Source organism: Saccostrea echinata, unplaced genomic scaffold (genome assembly GCF_033153115.1).
Source record: "Saccostrea echinata isolate AGI-Se365-2 ecotype Australia unplaced genomic scaffold, CSIRO_AGI_Sech_v1 ptg000002l, whole genome shotgun sequence".
NCBI lineage: Eukaryota > Metazoa > Mollusca > Bivalvia > Ostreida > Ostreidae > Saccostrea > Saccostrea echinata.
In genome coordinates this window covers 10,455,662-10,477,454 of record NW_026889751.1, presented here as the reverse complement: position 1 = coordinate 10,477,454, position 21,793 = coordinate 10,455,662, and the positions used below count along the sequence as shown (strand labels likewise).

Sequence of the window (21,793 nt, the reverse complement as noted above, 5' to 3'; positions counted from 1 at the left end):
ATCTTCGAGTACTTACACAGACAAAATGTTAAGGGCCTCGCGTGGCGCAGTGATTCTTGTGTTTCGTTTTTGGAGTCACGACGTAATTCAGGAGCTTATTCTAAGCCTCAGGTCCCGACAAGAGACGTGGAGACTGGTCAGCCGAATGAGACCGTAAAAAACGCAGGTCCAGTGTCGCAGTATACATGTAGATGTTGGCACGAAAAAGATCCCTTACTGATGCTTAATTAATAATCAATGGCTATAAGTGTCGAGTAAAAGTCTAAATTAGATGTCCTCCACCGGCCCAACAATTTTTTTAAAGATATTTTAAAGCAAAGAAACAACCTATTTTCAAGGGCCTAACTAAAGAAAAATACACTATACGTCTCAGGAAGCCGTACCATAAGCCAATTTTAAAGATTTCAATACTATTTGGAAAGAGTGCACATGTATAAAGAATATTTAATTCAACCAAACCATATCTAAAATGATCAAAGTTTCATATATCTTATGTTATAGTCACGAAGTTAATACCCCATAGATAAAAGGTAGGAAGAAACGACATCTGAATGATATTTATCAAGATGAAATAATTATACAAAGAACATATTTACAACTCCTATGGTCCTTTATAGTTAAAATAGGATCATACATGAACTGGTTTTTTTTTTTTAGATCGAAACAAATGAAATGCAGTGAAATTTATTGATATGTATACACAAGGTGGGCCCCTCATCTGCTCATGGGACAGGCTTTGCCATGCCTACTACGTACGTTAATCTTAGAAGACACATTTGTAAATACCATCTTAACACTCCTTAGTCACAAATGTCTCAAGAGTGTAGGATTCTAAGTTAAAGATTATATAATAAGATTCATACGTCACCATTGTTTTATAACGAACTAACCCTCTGTGGCCACATGTTGCGGGCGCCAAATGAAAGTAAAACAAAAGCCGCCGTTCTGATAAAAAACGGACTTTGACGAAATTGTATTTTATGAAGTTTATAAACAATAAAAAAAAAAATATTAAAATAATCGTATTAAAAAAAAACTTTTCAGTCGGCACAATTTTAGTGGGTCGATCGCGTTAGGGGAAACAAAGGTATTTTTTATTTTGGCCTTATATAAAAATATTAGCTGCTAATGTTTCTAATATTTTAAGGTTATGGGGGTTATGTGGACATAATTTTGCATTTCCAATCCCTGCGACCTTGATCTATTTTTTTTAAAATTGTGTTCAAGGTCGTGTAAATAACAGTTAATAAGTCAACTATGTCCCAGGCAAGAAGAGATTTATCCATTTTGAAGTTACAGTTTGGATAGGTATGTGGGACACGTAGAGAGGCTATTCCTATTACACACAAAAAACGTCGCTATATTTAAAAAAAATGCCCCAAAATGATGATATTTAATTGAAAGTAGTTCTATTGAACTAAAATATGTATTTAAATACTCAATATTTGAAGGTCACTATTCTGTAATTAAAACTTAAGAATGGCGAAGCTTTTAATTAAGTAAAATTGCCTTTTGATGAAATTGCTACCTCAAAATAAAAAATGCAAAGTTATACATACCTTTAAAATCAGAGCTCAGAACACCTTTGTATCCAAATTGCAAACTAACCAGTAGAAGAACTAAATCTATATTACACACTGGGTTTGACTTCATATGAAAAATACTTAATCCATCTGATTTTATTGTGATAAAGAAGTCATAAAAATATACGCATGGCTCATTTCTTGCATTCACAGTTCACCCCAGAATATATTATAGAGATGAAATTGACAGCCCACATCCGCAGGAAATCAATATGCGCACGAGAAAGACAGAAATTTTTTTTATATTTTCACCATTAAAAGATACAGATATGACAGTTGTTTTGATATCTATTTTTCTCCGAATCTGATCGTAATCGTCAAATAAAAGGTGTGCTGTGGGATGTAGAAATAGCTAGCATTAGAAAGCTTTTTCATCAATTCTGCACTTTATCAAAGAGTAATTATAAACCTACAGAAATGGCATCTTGCTTTGAATCTATAACATCCGCGATTTCATCCTTCCATTTACTGGTTTAATAGATTCGTATTTGAAAAGTCTCGGGTGCCTGAAGGCATGAACGGGAATGTCATTGAATTTTAGTTGAAAACATTTGGACAAACTCCGTTTTCCCCTAGTCGTATGTATATCGATTGGGAATCGGGAAACACTACGAACTCTTCCCTCTTGTTCCCCCTACACCCATCTACCCAGTTTCTACAGACGAAGATTGATAATGAAAGAGCCTAGACAGAAATCCGGATACGATGATTGGTTATACCAACCACACACTCTTCTTATGTTTAATGACAATCATATCCGCGAAATAACGAGGTGGATTTACATTAATATTCCAGATTAACCACGGGGCTCCTGGAATCCAATGACATTGCTGCAATTGACCTCGGTTATACGAGTTAAGTAGGTGAATCATGCTTAGAATTCTAAGTGCTAATAATTTCAAAACTAGATCATTATACAAGCATATTTCTACCAATTTCCCCAATATCTGAATATGAAATACCTGCATTAATTCAGGAACATCCTACACACGATGAATTGCGCTGTCTGATTCAGAAAATTTGTCCTCTGATCGGCTCTTATTTTTTTTAATAAGGAAAAAAATGTTCATTGCCTCAGATTCGTCTCGAAGTTGAATTAACTTCTTTGATATGAAGTGTTCTGACTAAATCTCGCAGACGTTTAAATCACCATATTGAAGAGTCAACCTTTTGTTAGATATTAATTATAACCAATGTTTGAGGCACTTCTTAGAGCGACTACACGATTGTTTGATTAGATTACCTGTAAATCTTGATCAACAATCATAAGTAACAATGTGCGAAGTTTACTTTATCGTTTGATGCTGATAAGCGATTTCTCACAAAGTGGACATGAATGTGGAATATTGATAGAGGTGTGTAATTCAAGATAAGGTCAAAAATTAAGGATGAAAGGGGGATTTCCTAGTATGAATACATGTGCGTAGGTCCTTAATATGACTCGTGAATTTTATTAAACCATGTATTAAATGAATGACGGAAATAATAATGTTCCAAAGATAATGAAAGTCTTTATAAACGAAGCTTAATAACGCGCAATATTCAGGATAAAATACATCGGAAGTGACGTCATATCTAATGTCGGGGTTTTTTTTATGTCTTCTTGACAATCCAGTCAGTCAGGCTTTATGAATACAAATTCGGATCGATCTTGGTCACAAAAGCGTAGCAAGTGAACCAAATAAATTAGGAAAAGAATGTCGCTTTTCATTTTGTGGATTGTGAATATCGTTTTTTTTTTCATTGTAAACTTAAACAAGAAAATAAAATCAAATACGTCTATGTTTCTTTCGTATGAACTGATGAAGGGGAAACATCTAATTTACATCGAAATAGCAATGATAAATGTTTAAAGTTTCAGAATTAAAGTATTCATTTATTATTTTTCTGGACCGACGATGTTGCTTATCTACATATACATAGTCGCCCGGTGAGGATATACTGATAATTGCACCGCTTAATATTAGCTATACATGTATTGTCGACGGCGACTAACACACACACATATATATGCGACAGAGTATCATTTGTGCGCTCATTCGCAGGTTTCTTTGATTACACTTTTGGCTCCTGTTAACTGTATATTGATTTATCGTAATGATGGAGTAGACAACTTTGTGAATTATTTAGGCATGCAAACTCTTGATTGTAACTGAACTGCTGACCAAGGTTAAAGCGTCTGATTGTTCATTCAATCCTAAGGCTTTCATATACGTCGATCTCTATTTACAATGTTTATATTCAAATCAAATTCATATCTTTGTCTCATCAACCTTGGCAATTAAGTAAAATACTTTTATTTAGTAGTATATTTCTTTGTCCAGTTTTTAAAAAGTCAAGATTCTAACACCTGTGTTATGGGTGGCGGAATGATAAAAAAAAAGTACGTTTACGCATAAGAAACGATTATGTTCCAAAAACATACTGAAGTAAAAAACAGTGTGAGTCTTTGGATTTTATTTCAAGATGCTCACCTTTATTTTTTTTTTATTTATTATTATTTTCTTGTGTCGTTTGAGTTTATCAGATAATAAAATTGTGTAATGTGCTTTTTCTTCTTTAACCCTTCTGCACCACGTAAATCTTACACCTGCTTTCAAATTTGTGGGCATACACGTATTTATACATGTATTTACAATTGTGAGACAAAATAGACCTGTTTCCTCTTTTTTGTATTGTTTGTATGTTATTTGTTTTGTTTTGTATTTTTTATCATACATGTGTTTATTATGTCATAAGTACGGACCAGCATACAAACTACATACATTAATATTTATAGTAGTTCCACGATATAAGAGAATATTTATGCTATATTCAGAAAAAGCATGCTTAATATAGTAGCAATGAAGTAATAAAGGTCTTATTATAGAGAGAAGTAACTCATTCTAAACAAGAACTGCAATTGCATATTTAACATTCGTTGGATATTTTTACCATACGTATATGCTTCGTTAGAACTCTTGATTCCTTTTTTTCCCTCTTTTTTAAAAGGTGTTCAAATTTTTGTATTTTAAAACCAGAAAACAAAAGCTAAATTTTTCTCAGTGAAACAATCTCTGTATTTACTTCTTGGGTTGTTTGCCCTTAATAACATAGAAATCTGTAAGATCTTCTAGATTTGTGGGCAGCTCTCTACCGCTGGTCTCCGGTAACCATAGAAACAGAATACAAACAACAATGGAGAGGCTCCCAAACACAACACCAGGTCCCCATTGGATCCACGCTGCCTGAAAGAAGAAACATATCTTCCATATTTCCATATTTAGGAATTCAGCTCTGATAAAGATGAGTGGTAAAATGATTGATCACCAATCGACAATAACTTACAAACATTGTGGTAAAAGGCGACAGCATCCCGCCAATTCTAGCTGCTGCAGAAGCCATGCCATATCCAGCAGATCTAAAGAGTATATTATGTGTTATATAGCAAACGTATTCTCGGACCTTCAAACCAACAAGCTGGAAAAACACCTCGAACGCTTTACTAGCAAAATTAAACAAAATGAATGTCTAAACATACAGTGACAGAGATGTTTGATATTGATAAAAGACGTAATATAACACATTTTCTGAGATTGTTTTTTGAATCTATTGCAAAACATGTAGATGCCAATCTTCTCTTTCAGTTTGGGTAAAAAGTTGGTCAACCATGGGAACAGCCTTTGTTTCTTTATGTACATGTACTTTACAAACGGATTTTGCGCAAGGTGAGATGGTACAAAGATAACACTTTAATTGATTTTACTGAAAGGAGTCATTTTACTGCTTGTGCTAAAAAATCATTCTTTTAAGAAGAAGCATTGTTCCTGTAATAAAACTTGACTGTTAACATCAAAAGATACATAAATCCATGCTGCCATCACTAAATAACCTCATTCCTAAACTATACATGTATCAATGATACTTGATGAGTTGATTAGATGTGCACATTCTATCCAGTAGAAAACTTTTTCTTTAATCAATCGAAAATACCAGTACATGTATATGATTTTCAGTCATACAATTCTCTCTCTCTCTCTCTCTCTCTCTCTCTCCTTACCATATCAAAATGATAAATGTTCAAAAAAGTTCTGAAATAATCATGGAGAAGATATTAAATATACCTTAAGTTAGTTGGATAAATTTCGGGAGTGTACAAGAAAATGGTCGCAAAAGATCCACTGATTCCGAATTTTCCCATGAAGTTAAAAAATGCCGAGAAGCCATCTATAAGTGACGTTCTATCTAAACAAAATATATAATGAAAATATGATAAAGATATATGTATGGGAGGGCGGCTATTTTTTAGGGATGGGTATCGGCAAAAAATTTGTATCGTGATATATCACGATTTCCCCCCAAAAATATCAGGATAAATTGTGGTATTTTTACATCAATTTTTACTAATATTTCAAATGAATTTTCATGTTTCTTAAAAATATGCTATAAAAAAATAACTTTACTTTTTAGATTTTTATTTATTTAATATAAAGTATGTTTGGATGCCGTTGGTTAACTGTTTTGAACATTTTTTTACACTTCCTGTAATTGTCATTCAATAGTTTGAACAAATAAATGAATAATTTTCGGAATTTTTAGTTATGTTCCAAATACCGGTATTTTAGTCTCCGTGTCACGATACGAATATAGCGATATACCGGTATACCGATAAAATCGCGCATCCCTACTATTTTGTAACAACTTCAACAACAACAATATATATATATATATATATATATATATATATATATATATATATATATATATATATATATATATATATAGACATATATGTAAATGTTTTAAAAGGCAGATTAATGTGATCGCTGCAAATCAGTATTGTATGACTTCTTCCAGACGCTTAATTGTCTCCGGCGTCGGAGATTTACGGAAACAGCCGAGCGTCTGGTTGAACATACCCTCGACTTTTGCGGAATATCGATTCCTAGAAATATAGGGGTTTTTTTTTACACTCGATCTTTGCAGAATATCGTTTCCTAGAAATATTGGGGTATTTTTTTAAAGAAAAAAATCGAGACTTATTCGTCGTTTCATTTCTTTAAGTGCATAAAAATTTGAATGCGATTCAGATATGTATCACATATTATTATAACTATATTTGATTTAATATAAAAGTCAGGTATGAGGTACATGTTTATTCGGTATTTTCTAATGTTCTAAAAAAAAAAAAACGGGAGCTAGCTGTCATCTTAAACGTCAGCTTATGAAAAGCAAACTTGCTTATTAGACGTGTCTTATTTTACACACGAATATAATGCATATTTTATAAATGATAGGATTTTAAAATTAAATTGATAGATACATTTTTGTAAAGATGTAGTTTAATTTTCAATAATTTCCTATCACAATCTCATATACAATGACAGAAATACTTGTAAAGATACCTCTCAATGTCAACAATATGGCGGACAGGACAAGGGAGATCCCTGCAATGGCGTGAAACACAGCGCATGTTTTCTTCCTACCAAATCTAGATATGGACAATTATAATCAATACCGTTTTAAATGTTGTAAGGGGATGTAGCTCTAAGATTATATAATTTTTTTCCTTGAATGACATTTACTAAAGGAGTATAGAGATCAGTTAAGGGAGTATAGTAATTAGACAGTACAGTAAGTATACATATCAGCTAAGGGAGTAAGAAAACTATATATACAGAGATCTTCTAAAGGAGTATAGAGATCAACTAAGGGAGTATAGAAATTAGGCAGCACAGTAAGTATACATATCAGCTAAGGAAGTAAGATAACTATATATACAGAGATCTTCTAAAGGAGTATAGAGATCAACTAAGGGAGTATAGAAATTAGGCAGCACAGTAAGTATACATATCAGCTAAGGAAGTAAGATAACTATATATACAGAGATCTTCTAAAGGAGTATAGAGATCAACTAAGGGAGTATAGAAATTAGGCAGCACAGTAAGTATACATATCAGCTAAGGAAGTAAGATAACTATATATACAGAGATCTTCTAAAGGAGTATAGAGATCAGCCAAGGGAGTATAGAAATTAGGTAGTGCAGTAAGTTTACATATCAGCTAAGGGAGTAAGATAATTATATATACAGAGATCTTCTAAAGTAGTATTGAGATCAGCTAAGGGAGTATAGAAATTAGGTAGTGCAGTAAGTTTACATATCAGCTAAGGGAGTAAGATAACTATATATACAGAGATCTTCTAAAGTAGTATAGAGATCAGTTAAGGGAGTATAGTAATTAGGCAGTACAGTAAGTATACATATCAGCTACAGGAGTAAGATAACTATGTACAGAGATTTTCTAAAGGAGTATAGAGATCAGCGTAGGGAGTATAATACTAGTAACTACAAAGAATAGAGTTCAGTTAAGGGAGTAAGGAGATCAACCAAGGGAGGTAGAATCGGTAGGGGAAGAAAGTAGTTCACTAAAACGAAATAGTTCCTTAGCTTGCAAGCAGTATATAAAATAAGTTGGTCATCTGAATTAAAGATGCTTGATATATGTGAAGAGAAAATTCCACGTTCAAAATCATTTTCATTTTTCTGTTAACTTTGAAAGGAATTGGATTGTTTGATATATGCATACACTGACTTTAATTACCCTACTTTTACTTTCATTTTCAGATGTTTTTGCAAAACGAATTTGACATGCCACCTCGAGATTTTGTTTGAAATGTCATGTTGGCATAAATACATCATCCTTACCTGTTGGCAGTGTACATACAAACAAACAAGCTTGGGATCTCTATAACACCATTTATAAAAAAGTTCAGGAATCTATTTCCGGTCATGGTTCCAGACGTCAGAAATATACCATAGTATGTTAAGCTATTCACAAACCTGCAAAAATACATTCCATCCCGTAGTCTTTCTGACAGTATAAAATCATGAGATATGTCAATGTTAACAATGTTCAGGTGCAAACAAGCTAATTTAGTGAATTTGTATCCCCCGCTAAAGGAAAAGAAGAAAAGATGGATGACTTGGAAAATTGCAGACGGGGAATAAAAGGTCGACTTTGACCTTTCAGCTTTTGTCCTTAATGTCAATAAGAGTCTTTTTGATCTAAAGAAATTCATAACCTTTCGTTTCATTGCAAAGAGAGAGAACTAAAGTTATCATCCTACCGCTATGTATGCAATATATATATAAATTTTTAACCCTGGTCTTTAACCTTTTGACCTCAAAATTATAAGTGGTATTTTTTAAGTCATATTGACTAGAGGTATAACATTTCATTGCAAAACTTCAGAGAGATATAAAGTTATCACCAGCAAACTATTTTATGCAGTATATGAATTTCTGACCTTGACCTTTAACCATCTGACCTCAAAATCAATAGGGGTCTTCCAGACATGGAAAGTTATTATATGAATATTCTTTTTTTTTAAATCAAAGAAAACTCATGTTATCGTCAAACGATATTTTGCAATGTATGAATTTTTGACCTTGATCTTTGACCTTACAATCAAAAGTTCTCTTCTTTAGGCCATAAGGAGTTGTGATATAAAACTTAAACTCACAGGCTTTTTGAGATACAGTATTATCTGGAAACGAAAGTGTTACACACGGACAGAATGTATAAATTTCTGACCTTGATTTTTTATCTTTTGACCTCAAAATTCAAAAGGGTCTTCTTTTGGCAATAGTGGGTTGTGATATTAAAAATCATTTCAAAAGATCAAAGGCTTTTTGAGATATTGTCCGGAAACGAATGAGGATAGACAGCGGATGGATGGACAGTTGAATGCAGAGACCAAAATTAATTTTCCCTAATTTCAGTGAAAGCAGGGGATGAAAAAAAACCTACCAAACAATCCATACTATCATTGATGTCAGCAAAATATGCCTTTTGCGGAATATTTCAAGAAAAGTATACGTCTCGTTGGTGGTATGATCCTTTGAATTTTGCAGTTCATCATCTCCACCACCAATTAGCGACTTGACTGCATTCAACGAAGAGTTAACGTTACTTAATTCCAAAATAGCTGATGGTTTCTTTCCATTACATTTTGCAGCTCGACTTATCCACGCCCGCAACTCTTTCGTCTTGTTATTTGCCACAAGCCAACGTGGTGATTCTTCCAATATCCTAGAAACATTAATTTGTAAATTTTAGGATTTATGAATATGTTTAAAAAGTAAACAGAAAGTATTTTTGACTAGCGTGTCCTAAGGTGAACACCTCAAATGCAATAACATAAACTAAGGGAATAATGGAAGCTACAGAATGTTCCCAAGAGTTTGGTTTCTTATTATCTATCATCTGTGCACGAGTCTGTGCATCTGTGCACGAGTGTTTTCTTAAATGTCTTGTGGGATGGAATATACAAAGTAAAATAACACCAACATGTTTATCAAACAAAGCCTGTCCTCTCATGGAACGGAATAACAGAAAGAAGGCAAACACTCTCTGTGTCACTCTGCTTAACAAATAACAGATTCTCTTACCATCGAGTTCCAATGCAATGGAACCCTGTAAGCCCCGCTGCTAGCATCGTATAGCGCCAAGATACATTACGCAAAAAGTATGTTAGTAAGGGGATGCTTGATATGCTGAGAGACCATACAATGCAGGTGATGTATATCATTGGTCCTCTACATTCGGCTGGGAAAAGTTCTATGCATAAGGCAGCGAGGGAAAGTCCAAAACCCTGCAAGTAATTGATAATATTTGCTTCTTTTTCATAAATCTCAGATTGAAATCAAACAGTTTTGAAATATGTACAATATGCAATTTCTATAAGTGACAAACCTGCTGAAAAGCTCCAATCAAAAATCTTAAGATGACAAACACTGCAAACCATGGAACAATTGCACCAAGTAATGTACAAACAGTCATTGAAATGAAGGTCGTGTATACCATGACCTTACGACCATATTTGTCAGCCATAGGAGTAAACAAGCTGGCTCCAAGCGTCTGACCCACCATGACCATTGTTGTGGACATTGCACCTAGACCTTCTCTGTTACACACTAAATTCCACTATAATAGACAAGGTTGCTGAAAATTAATACTTAAAGAAATCTGAGCAATTCTTTCTTTTCGGAAATTATGGAAAATAAGTTTAATTGCTATGCTCTAACATATCCTTGAAAAAAAGGAAGCCGAATGATTTGAAATATATATAGTATTTGATTACGCAAAGATAATTTATTAAGACAAAACTTCGATAAACGGGAGTTATATATAGGAATAATGAATCATATTATACAATTCTACCTTTAACTTGAAAGACGATTTTTTTAAATATTGAAAATGACCCACCTCAGTTACAACTGTCTCTGGGCCTTCGTAGTCATAGCCATTGACACAGGACAGTTGAGAAACCCCAACAGTGTTCGACTGATTAACTTGAACAGTGACGTCACATTTGTGATACTGTATTTGTACGTCACTGCTATTTGTAGAAATTTCTTCACCATTCCAAGTAATAATGGAAATGTCCCGGCAACGGAAATTTGGGATGTTCCCTGAAAGAGAGTCAATAAGCCCTTATTTGATTTCATCTACTCTTCCTACCTTTCATTCAGTTTGTTTGCTTAACGTCCCTTAGAGAATTGAGATGTCACTACTGGCCGGTGGAGGGCTGCAAATTTAGACCTATACTCGGCATTTATGGCCTTTGGGCAGAGAGGGATCCTTTTCGTGCCAGCAGGGACCTCGGTTTATACGGTCTCGTCAGAAGGACCGGTCTCCACGTTGCACATTAACTGCGTATTTCACAATATTCTATTTTACATATACATGTATACATATATTCTAATTATAAATACACGTATCTTTGTGAATCGCATTAAAGCGAAAATAGAATAAGCACCGAATCTGCAAAAGCGTGATTTATCTCTCTGTATGCTCATCATCTCTAAGATTAACATTTCATTATATATCAAAAAATTAGTTTAGTTTAACCAGGAATGTTTTTAGTGAAATAAAACCCTTTTTTACATGTTAGTTTCCAATTTCTGAAATAATTATTACAAGCTTAAGGCTTTGATTTCCACAGAAAAAAGAAAATGAGTCAATCACAGTTGATTACATCTTGGAAGAATGTTTCAACTCTTTATTTCATTTTGATCAGCATTGCCTTGGGGATATGTACTTAATATATAAAGTACACAGCAATTGTAAGGCTATAGCATATATCCGTCAGGAATATTATATTAATTTTCCTTTGAAAATAATCATTGTGACCAATGTTATCAATGTTGTGAGTCATTATTGTAATTTTTTTTTTTGAAAAATTTCTGAATGATTTAATAATACGTATTTGGACTGCAGGTATTTTTTTCCTTCAAAGTGTATCCATTTTGGAGGTGAAATTACCCTTTATATCTGTCAATCTAATTTAAATTTTGTTCACAGCACGACAATTTCAGTGTCGAATGAGTGTCCAGGGACAGACTTTTGGGTCGAAACACTCTTCAAGCCAAGACAAGCTTTCCTGACACCATGTCTCATGGCGGATACTGTGAAATCACTGATTTTCGTGAGGTTTAATTTTCGTTGGTTTCGTGGTATGAAGAGACCCACGAATTCATGTCCTCCACGATATGTTAAAAATTCAAACAGTATCATTTTTGTCCTTCAATTACGAAATTGAATCCCCAAGAACTACTAATTTCCCCTCAAACCACAAAAATCTGATACACCCCCCTTAAATAAGTGATTTTCCAGTACCTGTAAACTATAAAACGAAATGAACAAAAACGAACTAAAAAACTAAAAATATAAATAAATAAAGAAAAAAAAACGAAGCGAAAAGAAACGATAGAAAAAAGAAAAATGGTGAATAATAATTATTTTATTGGTATTATCATAATATCGATTTCAAAATGTAAGGGGCGTTCGATAGAACTTTCACATAATCATACATGTCGGGAGCTTGTAAGGAGGAGAGGCTCAGTCACATAAATTCAAGTACATCTTTTTCTTTTTTTTTTTTTTTTTAATTTTTTTTTTTATTTTTCGTTTTATTTTTTTCCTTTTCTTTTTATTTTGTTTTCATTTCTTTTTGCTTCGTTTTCCCTGTACATTTTCTTTGCGTTTCTTTTCTTTCTCTCCTTCGTATTCAGGTACCCCCTTCATGGCAAACAAATAATTTGGACATAGAAGTTAACAGAAGGACAAAAACAAAACCCACTTCACATTTCATGGCAGTAAAACAAATGATGAAGAAACTATAGTTCATGGTTTAGATTTATGGTTTGTAATTTGCTCATCTTTTCATTTTGCTATGTTCTGTCAATCGTATTCTTTTGAACCACATGTAACTAAGACACTGTTTGAAATATTTGCCAAATAAATTCATATAAACAAAAAATGATTGAATTCATATTACAGATTAATTCCCATAGTTACTAAGATAGTATCTAAACAATAGACAAGAGTACATTACCTATAAACACAAAAATGAGTACCGGAAAGACTACGGGTAACAGACAAATTTGGTTGTACACGTATTGGAAAATTTGGAATCGTCCATATTTGCCCAAAGATCGCAAGACTTCATCTACATCGTGTGTAATTGCCATTTTGCAGGAATGTCGATGTTAAATATTTGAGACAAACACAACCTTATAGTTTCTTAATAGATGAAATGTTTTCTAAGTCACGTCGTTACTTTGTCACTGGGCAACTCATTTTCCCATTTCGTATGTCTGGTCATCTCTCCCTCTCTCTCTCTTTCTCTCTCTCTGGGTAAAATAATATACCAGTACATTTGATAAAATTAAACCTTTTATCAGAAAACTTGAATCTTTTGATACATGTATCATAACATACAGTTATTTTAAAGACTTTCGAAATGTCTAAGAGTAACGCGTATTTTATGATGATGGACCTCCCCTTACCACCCTAAGCTTTCAACCAATTGCAAAATATACATGTAATATAACTTTCGTCTGTTTTTGGAATATCATATCTGTAGGATTTAAACACGGATATATTGACATTGGACACATTGATTTCCAGTGAATCCCTCGGATATGATAATTGGCTACTATTCTTTTTTAATGAACGACAACCATTATACCCATCCCACCCCCACCCCCTTGAGAAGTGGGGAGATATATAGTGGTTTGGTTAACCCTCCGTCCATCCGTTCCAGTTGGGGTAGCCATTTATATCGTATCCGCATTTCCTCCTATACTACTGGATAAACTTTAAAGAAACTTTCACAGAATCTTTATTACATAGTACCATTATGCACCCCCAATTTTAGATTTCGATCGGACAGATATTTGGTTTTTTTTGCATAGTAAAACATGGACTTTGCCATTCTTGGTACACTTGGGGGTATCCATCTCTTATGCACAAGTCCTATACCAACGAATAAAAATTTAATGCATCTTTCACAGAATCTATTACATAGTGCCATTGTACAACTCCTATTTTACGTTTTGATCGAACAGATAGATGGGATTTCCTTTCGCAAAACATGGACTTTGCCATTCTTGGTACACTTGGAAGTCCATCTCTTATCCACAACTCCTCCTACACCACTGAATAAAATTTAATGAAACTTTCACAGAATCTTTATTACATAGTGCCATTGTGCATCCCCTATTTTAAGTTTACATCGGACAGCTATTTGGGCTTTCCCATAACAAAATGTGAACTTTGCCATTTTATTACATTTTCAACAGTGAAATACTGTGATTTATTTATTGAATAAAAGTGATATTCTCTCACAGTGTGATTCAAGAATACCAACATGATATTCTCTCACAGTGTGAAAGGATATCAAATTAAGTAAAAAATAATTTCTAGCCTGTCATAAGATAGAGATAGTAACTAAGCATCTTGATAGAGCTAAAACTGCAAATTTCTTCCCAAATATGTTGCTGAAATCCATGCCATGTAATGTTTTCAATCACGCAACTGCTAAGCTATGACGTCTCAACCTCTCAACTATGACGTCAAGCCTATGACACTGTGTTAAGAAAAGACAGAGGCAAAGGGAAAATCAAAGAAAATGTAATAAACAGAAAATTCAATGTTTATAATCTATATACTCATATGATAGGCGGGGGTATCACTTTGTAAGCCCAGTGCTCACAGTACCTCTAGTTTGAATTGTATAGTTACAGCAGAGGATATTCTGAGGAACTATTCTTTGCCACAACCTTGGCTAAAATTCTGTTGCTTCAAACAATTTTCGAAATCTTCATATCACTTTCGATTCTATGCAGTTTTTAACTTAACATTTTCATTGCATTATGAAGGATTCTTTGTTAATCCAAAATCCAATCAAAAAAAAAAGATAAAGAATAACATTAGAAATTATACAGGACAAAATGACAGAAATTTCAGCTATTTTATAACAAATACAGTATCCCAAAGGTTTTTTTTTTAATTGTAAAACAAACTTATTTCTATTAGATATAATACGGTTACCAGTTATTCCTATGATAAACATGTAACAGGTTTAGGGTTACTGAAGAAGAATAACAGCCTGTTGAAGGTTCTATTGACAAGACTTTATTGCCAGATAAATGAGAAAATCAAATGAGGAAATCATATGATGAAACCCTGCAATATTAACAATATAACAAGTGTAAATATTTAAGCATAAATACAATGATTGTCAAGGGAGACGATTCATTACACATAAAATATACATATATTTCTCCACAATTAAAGAACAATCAATTCTCATCATAAAACTTTACAAAAATTATCATCATAATGTATTTGAACATTATATATTACTGAATAATCATAAAATCATTATATGCATACCATTCTATGGGAACAGGTGTGTAACTGCAAGCAATAATGCTGCATATATACAATGTATACAGTCTCAGAGTGATTTGTATGAGGCGCCGTTTTGGTATTTACTGCCAAAAAGTGATATCACCTATTCGAATAGGTGATATCACCTATTCAATTGGTGATATCACCTATTCGAATAAGTGATATCACCTATTCAGCTTCTGAATAGGTGATATCACCTATTCGAATAGGTGATATCACCTATTCGAATAAGTGATATCACCTATTCGAATAGGTGATATCACTTAATCATTTTGAATAGGTGATATCACTTATTCGAATAGGTGATATCACCCATTCGAATAGGTGATATCACTTATTCCTTTCGAATAGGTGATATCACTTATTCGAATAGGTGATATCACTTATTCCTTTCGAATAGGTGATATCACTTATTCGAATAGGTGATATCACCTATTCAAATTAAATAGGTGATATCACCAATTCAAATAGGTGATATCACCTATTCGAATAGGTGATATCACTTAATCATTTTGAATAGGTGATATCACTTATTCGAATAGGTGATATCATCTATTCAAATTATTCATGATATAACAACTGCTCCCAAGACTATAGCCTAAATTCTCATTTACTTTCACTTTCGTTTTATAACTTACCATTCTTTGAGACAATGAATTACAGCTTCGCATTTAGTTTTAAGCACCCCAGTAGAATTTGTAGTTTGTTTTGCTCACAAATTATATTTATTACACTTATCTATCATGTATACTATAGGAAAAATCAAAGGGTCTGTAAGTCTCGTTGACTTTCACTTTCGTTTTATAACTTCCGAGTACCTGAGCGTTCTTGGAGACAATGGATTACTGCTTCGCTTTTTAAGGACATACGCAACGTACCTTACCTACTGATAATTTTTCAAGATATTTTTAATTTAAGATTATAGTGCCATCAGATGTTCGTCGACAAAAAATCAGCATGCATTACCAGGGGATTTGAAAAGATATCAATTGATGAAAATTCTTGTATAATTCCAAGAAAAATACACAAAAATTACTAAACACATATTCTAGATGTTGTGTTTATCCAAACTTGTTTTAGAAGAAGTGTACAACAGCATATATAGACATACAAATGTAAGCACACAATTCCTTTAAGTATTGGAACTCTTCAATTCCAGGGAAAAAGACAATAAAGTTCAAACTACGTTGCGTATGTCCTTAAGTTGTAAGCATCGCAGTGGAATTATTAAACTTGTAGTTTGTTTTGATTCCCGATTGTTGCAAAGAAGAGGAGAAAATGGATTGATAGATGCAGGTAAATAGCGTTTAATTGCTTTATTTTTTCATTACATGACGTAAACTCAAGCTATTCCGAGGGGGCCAAGATTAGCCAACATACTTAAGCATTAAGGGAAAATTAAATCGTTTTTATGCTAAAATCGTCTGTATTCAAAAGGTACGCTTATCTACAGATTGGTTTCATAAATTTAAAGCATTGATTTAGCTTACAATGGTATAATTTGGAGTGTTGGACAGGTATACAACAGGCACTTGTTTCGTATACGGGGCACACCTACTTAATTTTACCACAAGGTACCTAACTCAATTTCAGGCACCCCTGCTTCAAGCTCGTATTTTGTTCATATATCAATCATTAACCTACTTTAAAATTATATCGTTCGCTTCGAGAGACTTTTTTCTTGTCAAATAAAACCTTTCAGACATCTCTGGTCGAGCCTCTTTATTGTAAACCACTCATTTATTCCTCGAAAATTACCCCGATACATATTAAGACTCAGATGGGATACAACTTCCGGTTGGGGTTAGAATAAAACCAAAGACTTCTGAGTTTTCCATTCCGATCTGGTTTTATCCTTCATTTATAACCCCAACCAGAAATTTGTATCCCATCTTAAGTCTTAATTAATTTTCGAGGAATATATGTCATTGAGTGGTTTACAATAAAGAGGATCAACCAGAGACATCTGAAAGGATTTATTTGACAAGGAAAAAGTCTCTCGAAGCGAACGATATAATTTAAAAGTAGGTTAATGATTGATATATGAACAAAATATGAACTTGAAGCGAGGTGCCTGAAATTGAGTTAGGTACCTTGTAGTAAAATTAAGTAGGGGTGCCCCGTATACGAAACAAGTGCCTGTGAGGTATACGCATGAGATTGGGATATTGAATGCAATGTCATTGAAAGCAAATAAAAAGTAGATGTACCCAAATGCATCGAATATGGGAATACAAAGTTGAATACCACGTCAATAACACATGATCCTTGTAGAAAACACATTCTTTTTTTTTAATTTAATTACTACAATAAATAAACAAGAGGCCCATGGGCCCATCGCTCACCTGAGCACATTCAACAGGCTAGGCAAAAGCACAAATCAGTTCAGTATTGAAAAGGTTGGGGGGGGCTTGAATTTTAAACTATCTGAAGATACTTCTATGTCAATATAACAAATGGCTTTGTTGTACTTGAGTACATTTTAAAAAAATTTTCCCATATATTCCTTTGTAAAAATTTGATCCCCCATTGTGGCTCCTCCCTATCCCAGAGGTCATTATGATTATTTGAACAAACTTGAATCCACACTACATGGGGATGTTTCCATATCAATATGACTAAACATAGCTTTTCAGTTCTTGAGAAGAAATATTTTTTCTGTATATTCTTATGTATAACTTTCGATCCCCCATTGGGCCCCACCCTACTCCCGGGGGTCATCATTTGAAAAAAATTGAATTTACACTATTTGAGGATGCTTCCATATCAAAATGACTAATCATGGCTTTGCAGTTCTTCATCAGAAGATATTTTCCTATATATTTCTATTTAAGACTTTGATCCTCCATTGTGGCCCCCACCCTACACCAGGGGGTCATGATTTGAACAAACATACCGGTAAATTTACACTACCTGAGGATAGTTCCACATAAATATGATAAATCAGGGCTTTCCTGTTCCTGAGAAGATTTTTAAAATTTTTCCTATATATTTCTATCTAGAACTTTGATCCTCCATTGTGGCCCCGCCCTATCCCAGGGGGTCATAATTTGAATAAACTTGAATCTACACTACCTGAGGATGCTTCCACAAGAGTTTCATCTTCCCTGGCTCTGTGGTTCTTGAGAAGAAGATTTTTAAAATATGCGATTAATTTTTCACTAATTCTTTATTATCTCCCCTTGAAAGAGGGCATGGCCCTTCATTTGAATAAACTTGAATCCCCTTCACCCAAGGATACTTTGTGGCAAGTTTGGTTGAAATTGGCCCCGTGGTTCTTGAGAAGAAGTCGAAAATGTGAAAAGTTTACAGACGGACGGACTACAGATAAAATCAGAAAAGCTCACTTGCGCCTTCCACTCAGGTGTGCTAAAAAGGTCAGCTCATTCTGTAGTCTACCCTGTCTATTCAGAATTAAAAATAGTCACACACACACACACTCAAAAAACAATCATTTTTTATTCTACAAAGAAGAAGGCATTTTTTCATGTACACATACAAACTGTATTAACGAGGTTCGCTCCTGAGCTTTTGAGCATATTTTTATTTTAACCTATATTTAAAAAAATCTGCATAATGTTTTAATTCTTACAATAAATTTGGATTCTACAATGCCAAATAAACTATATTCAGTTAAAACTCCATGATTAAATTCAATACCAAAAGCATTAAGTGAGGAACTATATTTTGTGGCGGAAGGTTTTTTTTAGAAGAAAATGATCATTTTTTCTCTTTCGGAGTATTTAAAGTATGTTAAGTTTGGATTCCTCTTTTTACATGCAGTCTGCACACAGAGTTATTTTGTGCAGTGAACTGTTTTATACTGGTCCTAAATTATATATTAAATAAACTGTCATGAATTCTATCATCATATTTGATAAATATAGCTAATATATTGTGAAACTCAAGAAAAAAATAGCCCTAATTTAAGCTCAAAATTAGCACTATTTTAGTAATATCTAAAAATTAACATCACAGACCCCCACTTTTAATTTTCTTTTCTGAATATATAAGAAACTTTTAACCATTCTTCTTAAATTCAGTAAAATGTCATTACTTTCAAATGATTTTTTTGCTTGTTAAATTTTTAATGCCAGCAAAATGAAATTTTTTGAGTGCAAAAAGGTCAAATAATTGAACACGCGGAGTAATTTGAAAATAATTTCGTGGTCAAAAATTTTAATGGGTCTATTCAAGATGAAATAAGACTGTGTTTGTTCCCATAATTTATTTGAATAAAAAATATTGGAGGAAAAACTTTAAAAATTGATTTATGTGTAAGACGTATTTACAGTGCAAAAAGGTCAAACTAAATGCTCTGTAGCGCCAAAAGAAGTGCATTGACCCCCAGTTTTTGTTTGATTTTTAATTAAGCTATGTGTATAAATTCTAAAAATATACTTGATAAAAAAATCTCATTACTTTTGATGGCAGGATCCAACCTCCTTAACAGACAAGTTTCATGAACCCCCCCCCCTTTCCAATACTCCTACAATTATGAGACAGACTATTTTCCCTTGAAATAGGCATTTTTCTCCATTTGTCATTATATGTTACAGGCTGCACAAGGTACTGAAAAAGGGACTGCTTTGAGTGAATGTGTTATCCATGTATCTGCAAATGAAGCAGATCCCCCAGTTATTATACTCATGAAGAGTGTGACAACTTCCAACTTCCAAGTTGTTAATGATGGAACTCCATTTAAATCAGGTACAAGTTAAAGTTTGGGCTGCACATTTCTTTATTGCAGTATTCAAAACTTAATAATTCAGGATCAAGTTCACACAAGCTCATATTCCATGGTTACTCACAGCACCATAATGCTAGATAAATTTGTTGTATACTCTCATGTTAAATAGTCAAATTTGATTGGTTTAAAAAACATTTGTTAACAAGTACTATTACCATACTGCATGCCAAACATTACATCCCAATGGTTGAAAATGCATGACTACGGGTAACAGTATATACAGTTATAAAAAATATTAACTGTGCAGAATGTTTGCACGTTCGTTTCACCTTGATGTTTTCCTTAAAATGCATTCTATAACAAGAAAAATATTATATTACCTGTTTATTTTGGATGATGTGAAATTCTTACTCCTTAAAAACCATTGCTGACCGAGGCGAGGTCATCGATGGTTTTTGTGGAATAACAACTTCACGTTATCCTACTAAACATGTAATATTTTTATGTTATATGTACTTCTATTTGTAAATGTTAATGACTGTGAAAAACATAAATATTTATATGTTAGTAAAATCAATTTTATACACTATAAATACACAAAAGGACAAATTTGTACATAATTCTCTATAATTTGGTTAATTAGGTTATATAAATGATGTAAATGGGCATGATATATCATTGTTAATATACAAGAAAGTGTTCACTGTTTTTCTTGTAGATGCTGCTTTCCATCTGATGTTTTCCAGGTTTTTGTGAAAAGTTTTCCTAAAAATGGCACCATTCAACTATAAATACTATGCCAGTGGAACTGTGATATCAATCAACTGCTCATGACACTGCTAATTGGCAGAGAATTTATTTTTTTTTTTAATTTGGGACAAGCAATCTGTTTCAAACATTTTACATCTGAAAATTGGTACATCTACTTCATGAAATGCTTGAAGGATGCTAAAGGCTACTGAAATTCCAAGCCAGATGAAATTCAAAAGGATTGATACAAAAGTCATATGAAGTTTTCTATTCTTAGTGATGAGTGTTTTTCAGGATGCCCTCTGATATCATAGGTACAACTGGTCACTGTCCTTTGTTAGTTACACATGCAGACAACTTATTAATGCAGTGATATAAGTAGCTCAAAGTGATGCTTTATTGTTTTCCTCAGCTTTATAACCTGGATGGATCTCTGATGCTGTAATTCAAAGCCATGTCTTTTCACTGTCACAAAGTACTGAAATAAAATTATTTTGATTGAAATATTTTTTTTAACTCACATCATTAAATTTTTAAGCTACAGAAATTCAAATTAATAACCTATAAGTAAATAGAAATATTTAATTGATGAGCATTTTAGCCTTTGCATTGTCAGATCCTTTTCTGAAAGGGCCATTTACCTTTATCAATATCAGGACAGGTGAGGCAACTGGCTGGTCTTCATGCTGGAAGTGTGTGTTAACTCTGTAATCTTTTTAAACAAAACCATCCAGTGATGTCCTAAGATTGCCAGATGAGCAGACATATACCTGTATTTAAGAAAGATTCTGTAACATGACATAGAATTTTTGCACAGCTTGATGCCTTTGGCACACAACTGATGGTAATATAGGTGCCTGCAAAATCATAAATTTGGCACATATTTATTTATTTCATACAAATCAGAACAAAATTTGTCGTTTTACAGAACAAATTATTTTCATCATAAAGAAAAGAGAAATGCATATGTACTGTGTTAATACATATAACCTGTATTATTGGTTATTTTCACCCCATTCTAACTTTT

At 33.2% G+C, this 21,793-nt stretch overlaps 1 protein-coding gene and 1 long non-coding RNA gene across 2 annotated transcripts; one reads left to right on the top strand and one right to left on the bottom strand.

Moving 5' to 3' along the window:
• Positions 1-4,616: 4,616 nt before the first annotated feature.
• Positions 4,617-13,121, bottom strand: LOC133172304 (solute carrier family 22 member 21-like). The gene is made up of 10 exons (XM_061307169.1): positions 12,964-13,121; positions 10,833-11,038; positions 10,320-10,550; positions 10,016-10,218; positions 9,375-9,656; positions 8,270-8,404; positions 6,968-7,053; positions 5,687-5,807; positions 4,911-4,983; positions 4,617-4,810 (listed from the first exon to the last, which is right to left on the bottom strand). Exons 1-10 carry the CDS (start codon positions 13,097-13,099, stop codon positions 4,646-4,648), a joined length of 1,638 nt encoding a protein of 545 aa, XP_061163153.1. The 5' UTR covers positions 13,100-13,121; the 3' UTR covers positions 4,617-4,645.
• Positions 13,122-16,531: 3,410 nt separating this feature from the next.
• LOC133172315 (uncharacterized) lies at positions 16,532-20,792 on the top strand. Its single transcript, XR_009718929.1, has 3 exons — positions 16,532-16,622; positions 19,886-20,036; positions 20,735-20,792. It is a non-coding gene; the product is annotated as an uncharacterized LOC133172315 (long non-coding RNA).
• Positions 20,793-21,793: the final 1,001 nt, after the last annotated feature.